The 17,648-nt window shown below is 34.7% G+C and overlaps 1 protein-coding gene across 3 annotated transcripts in view; it reads right to left on the reverse strand.

Annotated features, from left to right (window-relative positions):
* Positions 1-9,518, reverse strand: part of LOC120342700 (bridge-like lipid transfer protein family member 2) — a 45,714-nt gene extending 36,196 nt beyond the window's left edge. For all 3 annotated transcript variants that reach the window (XM_039411649.2, XM_039411650.2, XM_039411648.2), the window contains exons 1-11: positions 9,350-9,518; positions 6,974-7,097; positions 6,858-6,898; positions 6,436-6,577; positions 5,526-5,625; positions 4,802-4,968; positions 3,799-4,054; positions 2,771-3,028; positions 1,728-1,888; positions 1,127-1,409; positions 77-213 (exon numbers count right to left, since the gene is read on the reverse strand). In XM_039411649.2, coding sequence (XP_039267583.2) covers positions 77-213; positions 1,127-1,409; positions 1,728-1,888; positions 2,771-3,028; positions 3,799-4,054; positions 4,802-4,968; positions 5,526-5,625; positions 6,436-6,577; positions 6,858-6,898; positions 6,974-7,097; positions 9,350-9,423 — 1,743 coding nt within the window. In that variant the 5' untranslated portion in view covers positions 9,424-9,518. The remainder of the gene's footprint in view (positions 1-76; positions 214-1,126; positions 1,410-1,727; positions 1,889-2,770; positions 3,029-3,798; positions 4,055-4,801; positions 4,969-5,525; positions 5,626-6,435; positions 6,578-6,857; positions 6,899-6,973; positions 7,098-9,349) is intronic.
* Between the last annotated feature and the right edge of the window lie 8,130 nt (positions 9,519-17,648).

The raw sequence follows: 17,648 nt of genomic DNA on the forward strand, positions 1-17,648 counted from the left end.
CTTCTGAAGCGCCGGCACTAGTATATTACCAATGCTATTAGCCTACTCATACTATTTGTTCATTCAATAAACTTACTTTGGGCAATGTAGCATCAATCACAGCTTCATAAAAAGTAAATTCACACACAGTGCTTATTCCTAAAGCATTCAAAACTTGTACCAAGGAAGTAAGATCTTTTGGTACAGCTAACTCTGGACGGCGAGTTGTAGTTCCTTAAATTAAAAATTTAATAAACAGCATATTACATTTTGATCATGAACAATGGAAATAACCTTAGTATCCAATATTTTTTTGCAAACTTTTCAAATTCAAATATTCAAAAATTAATCTGATGTGCCTCACTGTAATGATGACGTGTTATTTACAATCAACACTCTTACTCAGACATGATTCATCACAAAATTCATTTGGGAAAAATTATTTTTGTAACCCCCATTTGCTAAAACAAGATTACCAAAATATCAAAGTAAATCTGAAGATAAAGAGCATGCAAAATAGTATAGTCAAATGAATATTGCTCTACTTTAATTAAATTAGGTTAGTTGAACCGAGTGAAATATACCCTAATACAGCCATGTTAGATGCAAAGCATGCCTGCAGTGTTTTATGTACAACACAGAGATATTAGCGCAGGTTATTACTGGTAGATAGTAATAGTATCATAATATTTTATAATCAAAATTGCTAGAGGCTATTTCATAGGTGAAATTTTGATATGGAACGAACATAGTAAATTAATGATTCTATAATTATTACATATTTTAATTTGACGAAATATTATTCAACAAATTTAGGAATTGAGAAAACAATTGGAGCAATTTTCTGTACCAATAAGAATAAATTTTGCGAATATTTATACTTTTTAATCAATCATCTCCTGGGCATAACCCCATCTAGAATATATTAAATATTTGAAAATATTATTTTAAAATTGATCTAGTGTGTTGCAAATCCCTTGGTACCCAGCTGAGTTAATAAAGAAATAGTTTTAAAGCTTATATGATAACATTCAATTTGTGTAATAGACATTAATCTTAACGCATGCTGTAAAGCTAAATAGAGGAAAAAACAAATTTTCCTCTATTTCATTACATAAACAACAATATTTAAAAATGACGCACTCACCGGTTGAAGCATAATAGTATTCATCAGCATGATAAAAATTATTCGGAGCACTTCTAGTACGTTTATGACTTGGCACAAATGATCTCTGTGGTGGTATTTCTTTTGTACTTGATCCTTCTCCCTTTGAACTGTTGATTGTACTGGCTTGAATTTTTCTTGCTGGTGGTGGTCTTCCAAAACTTTCTCTACATGGTGGTAATGAGTCCGCAAATGTAACATGCGGTCGATCCCGTTTTATATTTGATACTTTATGTTTGAATAATTCTGTCCAGTACGCAAGTTCCTGGAAAAACATATATAATTTTAAAAAATACATTAAATATACGTCACTGACAAATTTTAGTTAAAAAAAGAAAGGCATTCAATGCATGAGCCGCAAAGCAGTTATAAGTGCAAAAAAAATATTTTTATTTTCAAAACAAAACGTGGAAAAAAGTTTTCAATCTAAAACGCAAATACACTAGAACTATTTTAACTTATGAAAAATAAATTAAGTATTGTGACTTTAAGCATTTCCAACATAAAGTAATATAAAAGGAATTGCAGGATCATCTTTTCCAAATATAAACAACTTATACACATTAACTTAGTGTGGCTTTACCTTATGAATATAATGTATATAACACAGTGTAAAATCGAGTGAAGATGACAATACACAGTTTGACGTCATTTTTATTTCAGCAGATATTCTACTCATTGTAATCATCTTCATTTTGCTTAGATTTGTAACATTGAAATCTTCTATTTTTGCTCTGATGTAACCTACAAATGATAATATATAAACACCAGTCAAGTTTCAACTATTTCCACGAATTATAGAATTGGTTGATTTGATTATGATTGAGTATTTCTACAAAAAAAATGGGCGCTACAGAAGTATGTGTACCAATATGGAGGTAACTAATTTTGTTCGCCTACTTTACATCAAGTTCTGTAAAGGGACAGAAGCCTAAGGGTAGTGGGTATATTCACTTAGCTAACATTCGTAATATAACTAAAATAGAGAAAATCGGAATAAAATTATGGCCTAACCCTAACCTGGTTCGCATACTACGGGAGTACCAAAAAATGAATCATAATACATCAATATTATGACATAGTTAATTACATAGGTAATGTATACAAAGTATGATTAATAATGGTTGCCATGTACTACAATCTACAGTACAACAAATGTTATGTTTTTATTATTTGTGTTTTTAATATACCACCTGTGGTTGTGAGGAAATATTTTGTAAACATGTATTAATTGTTATGGACATAACATAATATCTAATCCAAAGAAACTTGCAAATACAGAATCTTATTTTACTTTAGCCTTGGAATGAAAACCCAAAATTTCAATCTAACCAATTGTTTCATTCCAGACTAATAGTATCAGTTGATTTATACAAAATGTATTTTTCAATGCTTCTGCAGCAGAATGAAACAATTTAAGAATAACTCAAATATAAGAATATAGATACAATCCAACAACTCCTTCAGACTCATCACTCCTATTTTGCTGGAGTTTCAAAACATGATTATTCCTCTGCTAGTCTCCGAAATATGGTAAATCTAAATCCAGTTTTTGTTTCGAGATTTTCCTTAAACCTTAATAATTGAAACTGTCACCATTACAGGAAAAATAAAAAATTGAATGACCTGTTGGCAACTCAATAACTTCATCATTAACTTGTGAATTAGCAAATCCAGCAGTGGACACAGTGACCATACGATCTGGATCTTTCCGTTGACTAAACGTAGCAGCAGATACAGAAAAATGAAGGTCTCTTTCAGCAGTAGAATGAGAGTCTGACATTATACCAGCTAATGGCGGAGAATCTCCAAATAATAATATATCTAAATTACTCAAGCGACATTGAGTAAGCATTGGTAGCATTAATGCAGTACGTATAGGTCCTGAAAACAATAAAAATATTGTGTGAGACTTTAAATTAGGTATTTCTGAATTCGGGTTGAAACCCAATGCTCACTACCTCCAAAAGTTGGGAGCCTATTATGCCGAACCTAAAAGATTCCGCTCCTTACAAAACAGTAGCAGTAGCATCCTGCGTATTAGCTAGTTGCCAATAGATCAACAGTTGCAACCTTTTCAGTACTATGGACCCTTTTGTCAATTTGCCTGAAAGTTACTTCAAAGGGCTACTTGAATACTCCTTACAGGTGAATAAATATTTTTGCTCATATGAGCAAGATTATGTCTATAGCCGGGTTTACATAATATACCATATTGGTTCTATGTTGTTTTTTCAAGCATGCGGGGCTCATGGACTCCCTTAAATCTCTCTGCGGACCCCTGGTGAACCACTGGTCTAGAACATTGTTTAGGACGGAAAAGTGAAACACATCAAAAATAACACAAAAGTGAAAACATATGGTTATCTAAGAATACTTACAACTGATTTGAAGTGAACCAGTACAAAACTTTTCAAATACAATTTTCCCAGCATAGATTATGCAGAGGAATATTTTCAAGGCAATCGTGGCATTGTTGACATCACTATGACTTACTATCATTTCCACCTGTCATATAGTCTACTTACTCTTGAGTTATTCATTGATCAATTGAATTGATTAATATAACTTTCATTACCTAAACTTTATATTTAGAAATGATCATATAATGGGTGTGGCTTATCAAGAATAAACCTTTATCAATAGTACCATACCTGACTGTCGCAAAGGCACTGATGGTTTCCTTGCTGTACGTCTGGTGATATCCAACAAATCATTCACATTTGTTGTATTGGTGGGTCGAGGTAAAAGAAGACCGGGAATAAAAGCACTGCTGTGAAGTTCAACAGCTAATTTATCAAAATCAACTCCGACATACTCGAGCCTCAAATTAGGTCGAAGTGAAGAAGCAACCAAACCAATTTTCAATGAAGATGTCACTTCAACGATGCAAGTCGTTCCTGTAGACCCCTGAAATAACAAAGCAACAGTAAGTATGAAGAGATATATAAAACTCAGACAGAACATGACACTGTAGAAGCCACCACTCACATATTGAACCTATTACTAGGTTTTCTCTTCAATATTATCATGGCCTACTGAAATACTCTGAGTGGGGGGATGTGCATGATTCAATTTTAGAGTTGGCTAGAGCAGGGGTTCTCAAACTTATGGGGTTATGGAGCCCGTGAAGAGGTTGACTATTATCCATGGAGCCCCATAATAAATTTATAAAAATAAAAAATAGTTAATGATAAATGTTCCTGAGTAATATAAAACTACTTTATTTAATGGCTCGGATGTATTTACTGCTTGTCAAATTCTATTAATACCGTTATTGCTTGTTTGGACAGTCATTAAATCAGTCCTGTCAGTATTTTAATGAGTAAACTAATAGCTCGCGAAGCCCATTGTTTTTTTTTTACAGAGCCCTGGGTCTCCGTAAGGAGCACTTTGAGATCCTATGGGCTAGAGCTTCACTAAATAATCTTCAAACTGTGATGCCAAATTATATAGTATAACTCAATAACTGTTAAAAATATGAAACGTCTTAATAATAAGCAGTTTTAAATTCAATATTTATATTCCGTAATAGTCAGTCTGCAACATATTTTTATCAGTAATGCACAAATAAACAATACTTGGTATTCATTTTCAAATAGGAGATCTCAGCATTCAAGACTTGTTTTTAACATAAATTCTGCTATTTCTACTTACTGATTTATTACTTTTAAGAATTTTTCCTCTGATTTCACCAACAGACAACATAAGACCCAGACTGGTTTTATCAGAACTTTTATTTGTCATTTCTTCATGAACTCTATGTCCATGATTCTTTGTGAGACTGTCAGCAACACCCTTTTGAACGACATCTTTGTTTCCACCTGTTATCATATTTCAAAAAATTTACCTATTTGACACACATACCACAAGCACAGAATTATAATACTTTGTACTAAGAATCAGTAATTCATAGCGCAGAGTTTTCCAAACTTTTTGAGTCGCCGATGCCTATCGGTGAATCTTAGTTTTGACAGACCCCCATCCTATGAGGTATCAATTTCTGTGCCTAACCCACGAGAGAGGATAATGTTTCATTTGAAACATGAACGGCAATAATGTGATGGATGAAGTTGCCTTTCACTGAACCATTTATCGATTCTCGGAGCAATTTGTGACAGGCAAACTCGTAGATCCGACTCTACGAATCATCCTGTATTTTGTCATCATATTGGTAAGAGTTGAAAATAACCAAAACCAAAAAGATGTTTTTCAATTGAAATCAATCATTAAAGATCGATCGATCAGACTCTTTTCATATCATTGCCCAGGGGCCCGCAGACCCCAGTTTGCCAGCCAGTTTTTTTACCCCAGTTTGTCATTGCGGATTGGTTTTTAGCCAAAGTTATACTCCATATTGTTTTGAATAAATCTAATTCACCTGAAATGCTGACTTGTGAAACATCTAAATGAAGAAGAGATTCCGGAATGAAGGCATTCAATACCATAATATTCAAAGCATCAATATTGAGAGAAATATGCTGAAAATAAAAAAAATACTATCAATACATAAAACAAAGTTTCAAATAATCTGAATGTTCATGCTTGTATAGAACTTGATGATTTTTACCCAAGATAAGATTTTAGCAAAATCTATACATATTGGTCAGTGAAACAATATTTCTAAACTGCCTTGAAATCAATTGAAAATGTTTATCTCCAGAATCAGGTGTAATCAAAATTTCCTAGAGTACTTGGAGTTACTCAAATTCAATTTTGTTCGTTGTTGATAGTGTAATTGAATATTAGAGTAGTGTTAGATTGCTTGATGAATGTGTAGCGTAGTCATTAAAGCATTAGATTTAATTATGATGGCGTCGCAGATTAAAATCTTGGGTTCAAATTTGATGCTCACCACCTCACCCAGTGTGTAATAAACTGAGTAGGCAGTAGCTTCTTACATATTCGTAGCAGCTTGTTCAGAGCAAAAGGCAATTAATATACGTCATATAAAAAAGGAGAGAGCTTCAATTATTCTTACACTTTCTCTTTAGGTCCCTACCTAAATTGAGAAGATTACCTCTGAAGGTGTACCAAATGACTAATGATGCTATAGGAGTTACACATGAACTTATTGCGGCAACTGGGATGTTGTTAAATACATATCTAGACTATATGTATATAGCTCTATGGAACAACTTGGAAACATAAAAATGATGTCTCTACTTTTAAAAAGAATGAACAATTTTCAAATTAATTATCAGTTATAAATTGATTGATACGTACATTTAGAAACAATTCAAAATGGAAATATTTATGAATCGATAAAACCCTATAATGACGAAACATACCCTTGCAAACCATTGCATAATCTTCAAGCTATTTGGAATACTATTCTTTTTCACAATCGGCTGTTGTTTAACTGGTACGGTACCAGAAAGATTTCTCTCGGCACGTATACGTACATCACCAAAATGAAGGGATACAGCAGGACTAAAATTTTAAAACAATTTGTAAAACATTTTAATTTGACAGAAATTAAACTAGAAAATTATTTAAAACTCAATGCCTAATTATCAAGAGCATATCTATATAGGGGGTGGCAACATTTTTTTCAAATAAGGGTCAAAAATTTAATTTCAATGATAGTACAGAACTCGAAACTGCAGGGGGATAATAGGAGGTGTGTTCCTATTGCACAGCATAACATGCCAACGGTTGTGCCTGTTAGATGAGTCAATCAAGAAAAGATATCAAAAAGAAAAATACAAACCTTGATTTTGGCTTCAACTTCAGAGAAACTTTGTCAATTTCCTGTCACAAAAATTTTTTTTCAATCATCTTATTTCTGTAAATATGAATTTCTGATACGCATAAAAAATTACTTACCAGTGACTGTAAATCATTGACGCGAACAGAAATTCCATTGGCACAAAAAATTCCAACTGAAGCAACAACAATGTCAATTTTGAACCAAACTCGCATGAACTTTGCAACGCACCAAACAATGATTCTGTAATGTATATATATGATAGGGTTTACATATTTAACTTGAGGGAAAGGAAAGTCGATGAGACAGCTCAATCATTGGCGAACCACGGACTCTCGTTCCAGCGTTCTGTTACCAGACCATGTCGGGTATGAGATAAGTTTGCCAATTGTTAGTTTCAAGATGGATAATTTGATGGCGAAGGACGCCGTAACCGATCAGCGGTTACGTGAACCCAGCGTACGATGGCAGTCCAGCAATCCTCCGCACATATTTACCTCAGCATGGGATTCAAACCTGCGAACCTAGGCAGTGTAATCAGAGGTGTTAGTGGAGAGCGTATTTCTAACGCTTAGCACAATGTGCCACATGGCCTAGCTTTATTGTATGAAAATTAATTCAAAGTGTAGTAGGTGGTATGAATTTATTGCTTTTAATTGACAGATTGATGAAAATATAGTAGGCGTAGCAAAACAATTTTTTCACTTATCAATCCTAACCCCCACCTGACTAAGCCATCTAAAAATTACGTCACTACGACGTCACAGTGACGTGATAGAGCCCTTCAAACTATACGAACAGGTATTTCTCTCGTTTTTGTGTCGCCACGATCCCGATAGGAGCGAAATCGCTGACGTTAGGCAGTTCTTTATCGTCGGCGCTGTTGCCATTTCGGGCGATCGTACATGTATTTGGCAAGCTCTATGACGTCATTGTGACGTCGTAGTGTACGGTACGAAACTACACGAGACCCGCAATAGGGCTGACTGAACAATCCTCTTTAAATTCGTAGTCAATCGAAGCAGTTCTTTCACATGGGTGTCATTCAGAACAGATCGATGCTTTGTTTTAGGGTAGAAAACACAGTTTCGCAGACGTATGTTGACCCAAACATTTACAATATCCTACGCACAGCTCATTTGACATTGGGGGCTGGAGTGCTTTTACATAACTCAATGGTTCCTTCTTTCAATTCTCTTCAACTCAGTTGCAGCCTTATCTGAGACTAGAGGGAATTTCCAACTATCCGTCTCAGAATTGAATGAGTCGTCGACGACGTAATCTGTGAGGTTTTATCTGCACTTTAATTACCTCACTCGAATGGTAAAATGCGCGTCAGCCGCCGAACTTTGTTTTCGACATGATTACAACAGCCGTTGTAGTGCAGTAAAGGGGTCTCACAGCAAAGAATTTGACTGTGACATAGTAATGGGCGATTGCATGCTAAAGTGAATGAAGGGCTTTGTGTATCTTCGACGTAAAAGAAGAATGCACAATGAACCATAATATGTTTAATTAAAAGATGATGAATCGTAGTTTGCAAGTTATTTTTTCCTTAAAATAACTGACGCGAAAAGAGCTGCATGAAAACCGTAGCAAGAGTTGCATGCGGCTCCCAAGTCGCGGGTTAGCCACCCACCTGCGGCCGTCGTGAAAAAATAAAGCGGCCTTCCACATACAAAATCCTATAAACAAAAAAAAAGTTAAAAATATAGGGTTTGGCGGCTATGCTGGCGTATATTGAAGCAAAACAGAAGCACTGCAAAAAAGTCAGACGGCACGATGCGTCACAATCTGGATGGTGTATTTGCTGTTAGGGATTTCCCTTCACGGTTCAGATTGATCACACGTTTCGGCAGCCCACATGCAATACCAAGGGAGTCATTAAATTGCTACAATGCTTTGGAAACTTTTATAGAATAAAATCATTAAAATATTTGACATTTTATTATACTTTTGGGGACAAGAAAATGAGGGCATCAACCATTATGCAACCATTATGCAAATTGCTGCAATATATTTGTTCAAGAGTAGGTCCACTGAAAAGAAAAATTCGTTTAAATTCGAATATTATACTTCAAAGTAGTCTTACATACTTCATAATTGGGCAGACTGCACCTTGCATGGGTCATAACGCGGTTATGACGTAAAAAAAGCCAAAAAAAATTTCCGCGCGCCTTCGACGCGCTTATCAGCCCCCTGGAGGCTGTATTAAATACAAATAAATTCAATGTGGCCACTAATAGCAAAAAGGTTGTGCACCCCTGGTCTATAATATCTGAATATTGATTGCTGTTCTATTCAGCTAGTCTATTACAATATTAGTAGTCTATTGCTGTATTATAAGATGAGGATTAACAAACAGAGAATTATGTTACAAAGTTTGAGTGCAATTTTAATTGCAATGTCAGAATGACAGAATGACAAAATGCTGAAATGAGTATGGCAGGGTGAAACGGTAAGAAAGCAGTGCATAAATCAGTAAATATTCTTACCTGCCAAATATCCATAATACAAATATAAATAAACAAAAGTATGCAATCCATAGCAGTATACCGTTCAATTCCATTTTCAATAAAAAGTAGAATCGAATATCACAATGCCAGACCGCTATTCATCATTTCTCCGACTGCCTGACTGTCACAAAAAAACAAGACTCTTCGCTCCGGCATCAGAGTGGTTTTGTTATTGTTTCACAACCTCTGACCCAAGTTTATGACTTGGGTCAAAGTTCATCTCAATTATTAAATGAGATTTATTTCACAAAAAATATGTTAAAAAAACAATATTACAAAAATATAAAATAAAAATAAAATCGTGAAATTAGTTGACTTCAAATTTATCCAGACATACAAAAGATCATAACATTTATTTTAGGCTTTTTTATTGGACACGTCAGTGTACACAACGATCGTTCCAATATTATGTTGTTGTATTTGTTTTTCCTCTCCCTCGTCATGATGAAATCGCTTTTCTCTTCGAATACTGGATTAATTTTTTTTGCCAGAAGGCTATTACTTTTATTTATTCCCAAATTTTTTATGAATCTTATGAGATCTAATATTCAATCCAACATTGCGCTGTATTACTTTTTATTTACGGGAACACTTGCGACTGAAAACTCGTTTTTTAGGGTACGGTCAAAGGTAAAGACTGCTTCGCTCTGGTTCACGAGTCCATATATTCGAACGTTGCTCTTTTGTTGTAATTATATTTGCCCTATGGTACACGGTAAAATAATTGATAAAACAAATAAATATAAAAATTGATCATGAAATCAGGAGAACAAACAAAACTATAACAAAGCTAACATGGCCCGCACGCCAGTCTTAGTGGGCAAAATTTTTTGGACCTGGTCCAAAAACCTTGCCGGTTCTGAAGTAGTGAGAAGTGATACGTATTCAATCACCTAAACAAATTAAATTACTTCACACATTCTCACACTCTCAAACAAAAATAAATAATAAATTAAGAAAAACACGAGAAAGTTTTTTACATAATAAACAAAAATAAATAAATTACCTGTCGTACCCTACTAATAATCTTATAACCGTTGTCATTGTCAAATAGATAGATTTTTTATTGGTATTGAAAGTTAATTTATCATCCAATATTCAGCTATGAATGTTGCCAATTCTCGGTTTGCAACTGTGAATAATTGGTTCAATTTTTTTTCCAGGGAGGATCAAATCAACGTCATCAGCAAACATAACCGACTCAGAGGAATTCAGACACTGTAACAAATTAACCGATAATTTAGAATATATTGACATCAACACTAAAAACAGTTTTCGAAGTCGTAGATATTGGAAAGTTCGATGACATTCGTAAAGTGGCTTTGGCCATTAGACGTAACAAAATTGAGTAATTCGCACGTGGTTATTAGCCATATACATGATTTAACTTGTTTTACATGGATTTCCATTGTGTGGATTGCTTCGCAATAAATGAGCCGAAGCAAAATTCTGCTCCGTGAAAACGATTGTTATTAGGTTAAGATAAAAAAGAGAGACGGATTTTAACAAGTAATATAAAATATGTGTGATCATTTTTAAAGCTATTCTCGAAAACAATTGTTATTCTCAGGCATACTTTTCATCTGTCAATACTAATAGGTTAGAAGTGTGAGTTTGTTTATGTGACTTAATTTTATTGTAATATAATATTGAAAGAAATGAAATATTATAGGGTTATTCTCTTGATCCTAACTGTTATATCAAATTAACAGTTATTCCAGTTGAACACGTTAACCTTCTTTATTCCTTCATGTTTTGGAGTCAGTTTAGTATCTAGTATTCTAGTTTATTTAGTAGTTTGAACTCAAATCGAGATTCTCTAGTTGAGATCCTCCACTCCGTGTTTCATGACACAAGTATTTGAATGAATTGTCATTTTGCACTTGTAAATCCCAATATGAATAAATGAGCCCCCTCTAATTCCATAATGGTAGATGCCTCCCTAAAGGTATAGAAATGTCAATGGTGTCAAAGGTCAAAGGTAATATCGTGTTGCTTGCCTTCAAATTCATTGGTCATCTTATGAACCAAAACATTAGCAGCCAAAGCAGTGGAGTGTTGCGAAACCGGACTGATGCAAGTAGAAAATATCATTACTTTCAAAACAAGAGAGCTATGCTCAAATATATGAACACGTGGCGCCAAATGGTGGCAAATTTTAGTGAGGTCTAGCGCACAAAAAAATGCCATGCAGCTCACTGGAATATTTGAAATAAATAAAAGTAATAGCCTTCTAGAGAAAAATTTAATTTTAAATCACTGAAAATTCATTGCGCATGCGGCTCTCAACAACTTTTTTTGCGGCTCTTGTTAATGCTTTGAAAATTAATCACTAAAGAACATTTATCATTGAAAACTAATCATTGACTTGAAATTAAGATGCGGAAGTCTATTAGTTAGTCGAATGGATTCCCCCGTGTTTATTCGCGTAGCGTTGACTAATCTACAAGATGCAATAGTGACGAAACAGTAAGCGTTTTCGCGGCCACTCGGACACTTTTCACATGGAACGATTTCAGACATGGCTGTAATCATGGGCTTGCTTTTGTGGATTTTCAGTTTTTGTCGCATTTCCGAATATTATGTATAAATCAAATAACTCAATGATTATTTTAATTTCTAGAGAATTTTAATTTTCTTCCAGTAATCGAAAATAGTCCCGAAATATCTGGCTATCATCTCGAGCAGCTACTGCCCCTTACTTCCTCCACGATTACGACCCACTTTGACAAACTTATTAAAAATCGAAGCCAAATTAAATGGCTGTTAAATGGTGGGCAAAATCGAATATTTTTTTAATACATAATAGGGATCCAGAACGTCGGAGGTCGATACACCATTTGGAAATTAATAGAAACATTAAAAAGCCGGCAATAAAGCGTTTTTATACTGGTTAATGTTTAATTTCATCATAATCACTGATTGTCTTTGTCACCGCGATCGTTTCGGCGGCGATATCCTAATTGGTAGCCGGATATCGAATTTTTATATTTCTAGTACACCCTTGCGTTCACATCAGTGACAGCTGTTGAATACATTAAGGGCTGATTTCAAAATCAAATTAATTTTGTTCTGAGTTTTATCCTCTGCCTTGGATTTGATCTTCTTTATCACCGCTTGTAAATTAACCGTCCCTGTTCAAAGTGAACGGTAACCAAGATGCAGATATTTCTTAAAAACGATAATTGAGTTTCTTATGCTTTTCTGTGGTGTTCGTGTTATTTTAGTATTTGATAGGTAAACCTAGCAAATTTACTATTGCGTGAATCCTGAATGTTAATTTAAAATAGCGATTAAATAAATTGGCAATAAAGGCATTTCTAGACCTAATTATAACTAATTCCTTCAAGTTTTAACGTTTTTTCTCAACAAAACAACACCCCGATGGTTATTATAGCTAAAATACTTACTGAGTAGTGCTCAATTTTCTTTACGGAATTTGCCAATTCAGCACTTCACTTAATGATTTTGATTATGTCATGCCTTAATGCCATTCCTTTGATTATGTCATGAGTAATTATTACTGCACAAATGCTTCAAAGTTTAACAATTGTAATCATTTTCGAAGATAAAAGACGCAACAATTCGTGAACCAGTCAGTGTGCATTGTTACAACAAAATTCACGATTGATTTTACGTTCTACTCTTGGCTCAACGGCCATGCATGGTCAAGTAAAATGTTCACATATTCGAAACATTATTTGGCCAAGGATGGAAGGGATCACTAAAGAGCTAATACAAAGTGCTTCAAAGGGAGTAGGACATGACATTCCTTATCTGGTTACAACTTAATGAGTGTTTTTCATACAAGTAACTCATATTAGCTTTTGGAAAAACTCTTGGTCATTTTTAAATCCATGCTATTTATATAACTAGAGTTTTTTAACGACCTAAAATCGCCTTTTTAACAATGAAACGCCGAAAAGTCATTTTACCATTTAATTTTAATCAACTTTATGTTCGGTAATGCAGGAAAGGGCTAATGACATGTCACCAAGAATGCGGTGTTTATTTAAAATCTGGGAAATTTATTTTAAATACCAGATCTGGTTTGACGTTTCTAAATTTACGGAACGGTTGGTACGTTTTTTTTGCAAAATAGGGAATTGAAACGATACGTTAAGTGCAAAGATAAGCATATAACACCATAACGCAAAGACAACGACTTTTCAAATTTGTCTTTTTTTCTGATAGCGAGCGCCGTTGGAACATCTCGCACAATTCACGATTGAGTTGGAGTCTGGAGACGCGAGAGTTCGGTGTCCAAGCAGAGCGGCGCAGGTCACGTGGAACCGGATATTCCAATAGTGCAATGTCATTCGAATATTTTATTATTCGAATGTTTTGCTCATCCCTAGTTGTTACGTGTGTTGTTGTTACGATGACTTGGTATTTTAAAAACGCGCTTAAGGTTTGTTGCTATTTTACCTTGCGTTTTTTGTGTGCGCCTCTTCAAAACTTTGAGGTTTGAAACGCGGCTCTGGGACTAAAAAAGTTTGAGAACCACTGCATTAGATAGTAAGAGGTTAAATATATATATCAACTTTTCACACTTGCCAATAGATTACCTGCTAACTAGGGAAACAATACCTTATGACAATTGATGAATAATTCCTTACACAAGTCAAGTCTGCAAGTAGGCCTACGCCTGGCCCTACCAATAACCAAAATACCAACCATAAATACCAAATTTCCATTGAAATGAGGGAGCTTATGAATATTTAAAGAAATTTATAACGGCACATTATCACTCACCATCAACGAAGTGCTGTCCGCAAACAGTGAAACACAAGCGAGATGACTTCTGGACTTGACACCAAGCAGTCCTGCCAATAGATGATATCCAGATTGCGCGACGTTCCGGATCTTTTGAAAACAGTGGAATATAACTGAATATCCATTTCGTTGTCTATACTATACGTACAGCCAACGGAACAATACGAAATAACCATTTTTAACAGCCAAACAAAACGGAAACGTATAACGGACGTTTTTGTTTTTTTGCCGTCCAGTAAACAAAGTCACATGACCCGTGCAAGTCCTCTATATATGTCAAGACATCAATGATATGTTTCGGGACATAGGCATAGCATACCAATGGCTTTGGGAAATGTCAATTGGTTGTATGTTGACTCATTCAGGAGATATTGTCAAAAAACATTTTAGCAAAGCTTTTGGTGCTTTTTGATGGTTTTTGCACTTTTTGTTTTTTGATGGATTCTATCGGGTTTTGCGCATTTTAGCAGGGTTTTTGGTAGTTTTTCACCGTTTTAGCGAGGTGGTGATTTGTTCTGTTTTTGCATGTTTTAGCAAGTTTTTCACCTTCTTTTGTACGTTTTAGCAAGGTATTTGGTTGTATTTAACTGTTTTTGCATGTTGTAGTAAAGTTTTTGGCGATTTTTTCACAGTTTTTGATAGTTATTCACTTTTTCTGCACGATTGAAAACAGTTTTTGGTGGTATTTGACAGGTTTTGCACGTTTTATCAAGTATTTTGATGTTTTTTCACGGTTTTGCACATTTTAGCAAGAATATTTGTGTATTTTCGCGGTTTTCAGGGCAGAAACCACCAAAAACCTTGCAAACACGTGATAAACCACCGTTAACTTACAGCAATTCCATAAATGCCATAGAGTTACATTTCACACACTTAAACCAATTTTACTATATCAAGGTCTTGATGATTTGCTGCTGTTAGAGTGTTAATGTACACTGATGTATTCACCACAATACACTTTCCACCAAAGATTTTTCAAACAATACGAAAGAAGTCATGCCACAAAGTGAAAAAAAGTTGAAAAAATTTCGTCAAAAGCTTCGTGACATATTCGTTGACATCGTTTACGTTGACTTCCATTACGTGATTATGATGCGATAATCGAAAAGTGACGTGCAGGTGAATAACTGGTCACTAGCTTCTTTGTCTGAGACCGCTGTCTATTCAGCTGTGTACCTAATTATATCTGGCTAAATCTTACTGTACCATACTGTTTAATGAAGGCCGTTCGTCTGGCTGATTAATATTCAGATCAAGTTTATTGTGAGTATAGAACACCAGTCTAATCCTGACAAAAAGTTATCTTTTTTACAAACGCACTGAACTGCAATATATAAAAAATGAAACTAAGAGTGTCTTTTTAAGTGTGCAATAACTTGGAATATTACGGTACAAGTGTGCAACATATAAAATCCAATAAATGCAACAATAGCTTGAGAGCTCAAAGGTTGTTCAAATTTAGAGGAGTGGGAATAAATAATTGAGAAAATTTGACACAAAATATAGTATTAGTATTGTGTGAAGAACACTAACACGTACTACATACTATTATTAATGGAAAGGGACATTAGCTCACATACTGTTTTCATTTAAGGGCATGAACACCTCAAAAACAAGTCAATCCAAAATTGAACTATTACCATTATTCAAAATACTTGAACCAAATATCCTTTTTCATCTTCATTTTGAAAATTGAAAAATAACATTAAGGCTGGTCTAGTGTTGATTGTGGACGCTACTCTGCTTCGTTAAGTCTTTTGAGAATGCCTGTGGAAGGCAAAAACTGTGTTACTGATGCATTAATTTACAAATTTCAAGTTTATAAATATCACCTTTCGTTATCACCTGACGTTAAGCACCCTTTTGGCGCACGGGGCTTACACGTAACGAATTGTCGAAATTAAAACGATCAAAACCACGCATCCACATTCAGTAAGTACGCTACACAGCAACAACAATATCGAGAACATGCTAATTGGTGATGTTCGTGTATTATTCCGACAAACTGAGAGCAAAAACGTGACTTTTGGCTGACCGGTCGGGACGCCGGGACAAGACGTTGAAAAGTGTGACTGTCCCGTCTAAGCCGGGCCGTATGGTAAGCCTATATATATGTGTGCTTACCTGCTGCAATTTGGATAAACACCTTAAGCACACCCTGATGATACAATCAGGAAAGGTGTGAGGCAAACTGGACGTGTGCAAGACTAGCAGGACAAGGGTGGAACAAGTAGGGAAGTTTGGAACAAATAGTAAGCGTGTAGGACACCCAAGTTTGGTAGAAACAAGTCAAATGTAAGACAAGCAGAGCAAGTGTGAGACAAGCAAGACAAGTTTGGTTTAATCAGGAGAATTGTGAGAAAAGCAGGACAAGTGAGATACAAGTGTGGCACCAGCAGGAAAATGAAATACAAGCAGGACCGGTTTGAGATAAGCAGGACATGCGTGGGACGAGCGCGAGATAAGAAGAACAATTGTTGGATAAGCAGGACACATGTAAAATAAGCAAGATATCGTTGTGACCTTCAAAGTATTTATTTAAATTTTATACAGGAAGGCACCATAGTCTAACCGAATTCCGGCTGCCTTTCAAAAATCTTTGTAGTTTGATGGAGGTAGGATATAAATTAATAGATTCAAACTGGTGAGATATATAAATAGATAATCGTCTCATTGGCATTTATAATTGAATTAAAATAAGAGTGTATGATTCCAGTGGGACAATATGATTTGAGTACGATGTCATATTGTAATTCAGTACTATATATAGCACTGAAAAGACATCTTCATCAGTTATTATTGGTGTGTGTTAGACAATTGGACAAAAGTAGTCTAATCATGATAGCGATAATGTGCCAATACGTTTGAAAGTGACTTGTGTAATATAAGTGTTTAGTAAACTGGGTATTTTGAAAACTATTCAGGAAAAAAAGCAAAGAAAAAATACCCGAGCTCATATTCCACAAACCGGGTTTGAAACGAAAAATATGTCAACAAGGACCCAAATGAGTGTTTGTGAAAATTTGCTATAATAATGCTAAAAAAAATTTATCTGTTATTTATGCTTGGGTTTTAGTCAAATAAATGAGTTGACATCCAGTTTTGATAAGTTACATTACACATCCTTCGGAACACTGGAGGAAAGAAACGAACAGATACACTTTTGGTTATATTTTAGTTCAGTTTAGCCCGCGGATAGATAATGCTTATTTTAGTCGGCGATTAAAATAATAGACAACAGCGTTATGATTATACAAGTGTTCTAGACATGTTTCTATGCAAGACGTCATCATAAAAACCTTCTGATGCATTGAAAATTCAAAAATAGCCAATCATCCACGATAGGCCCACATTACGAAGAATTATTTGTTTGTTTTTTATATAATAATAATTATATTGACTTGAAAATACCAAGTTTAAAACCCGGTTCTGTTATCAGCCAAAATATAGAATACTCGAATATTATTATAAAGAGTATGAGATCGTTTTTCCGTAATATTAG

This window comes from Styela clava, chromosome 3 (genome assembly GCF_964204865.1).
Source record: "Styela clava chromosome 3, kaStyClav1.hap1.2, whole genome shotgun sequence".
In the NCBI taxonomy this organism is placed as follows: domain Eukaryota; kingdom Metazoa; phylum Chordata; class Ascidiacea; order Stolidobranchia; family Styelidae; genus Styela; species Styela clava.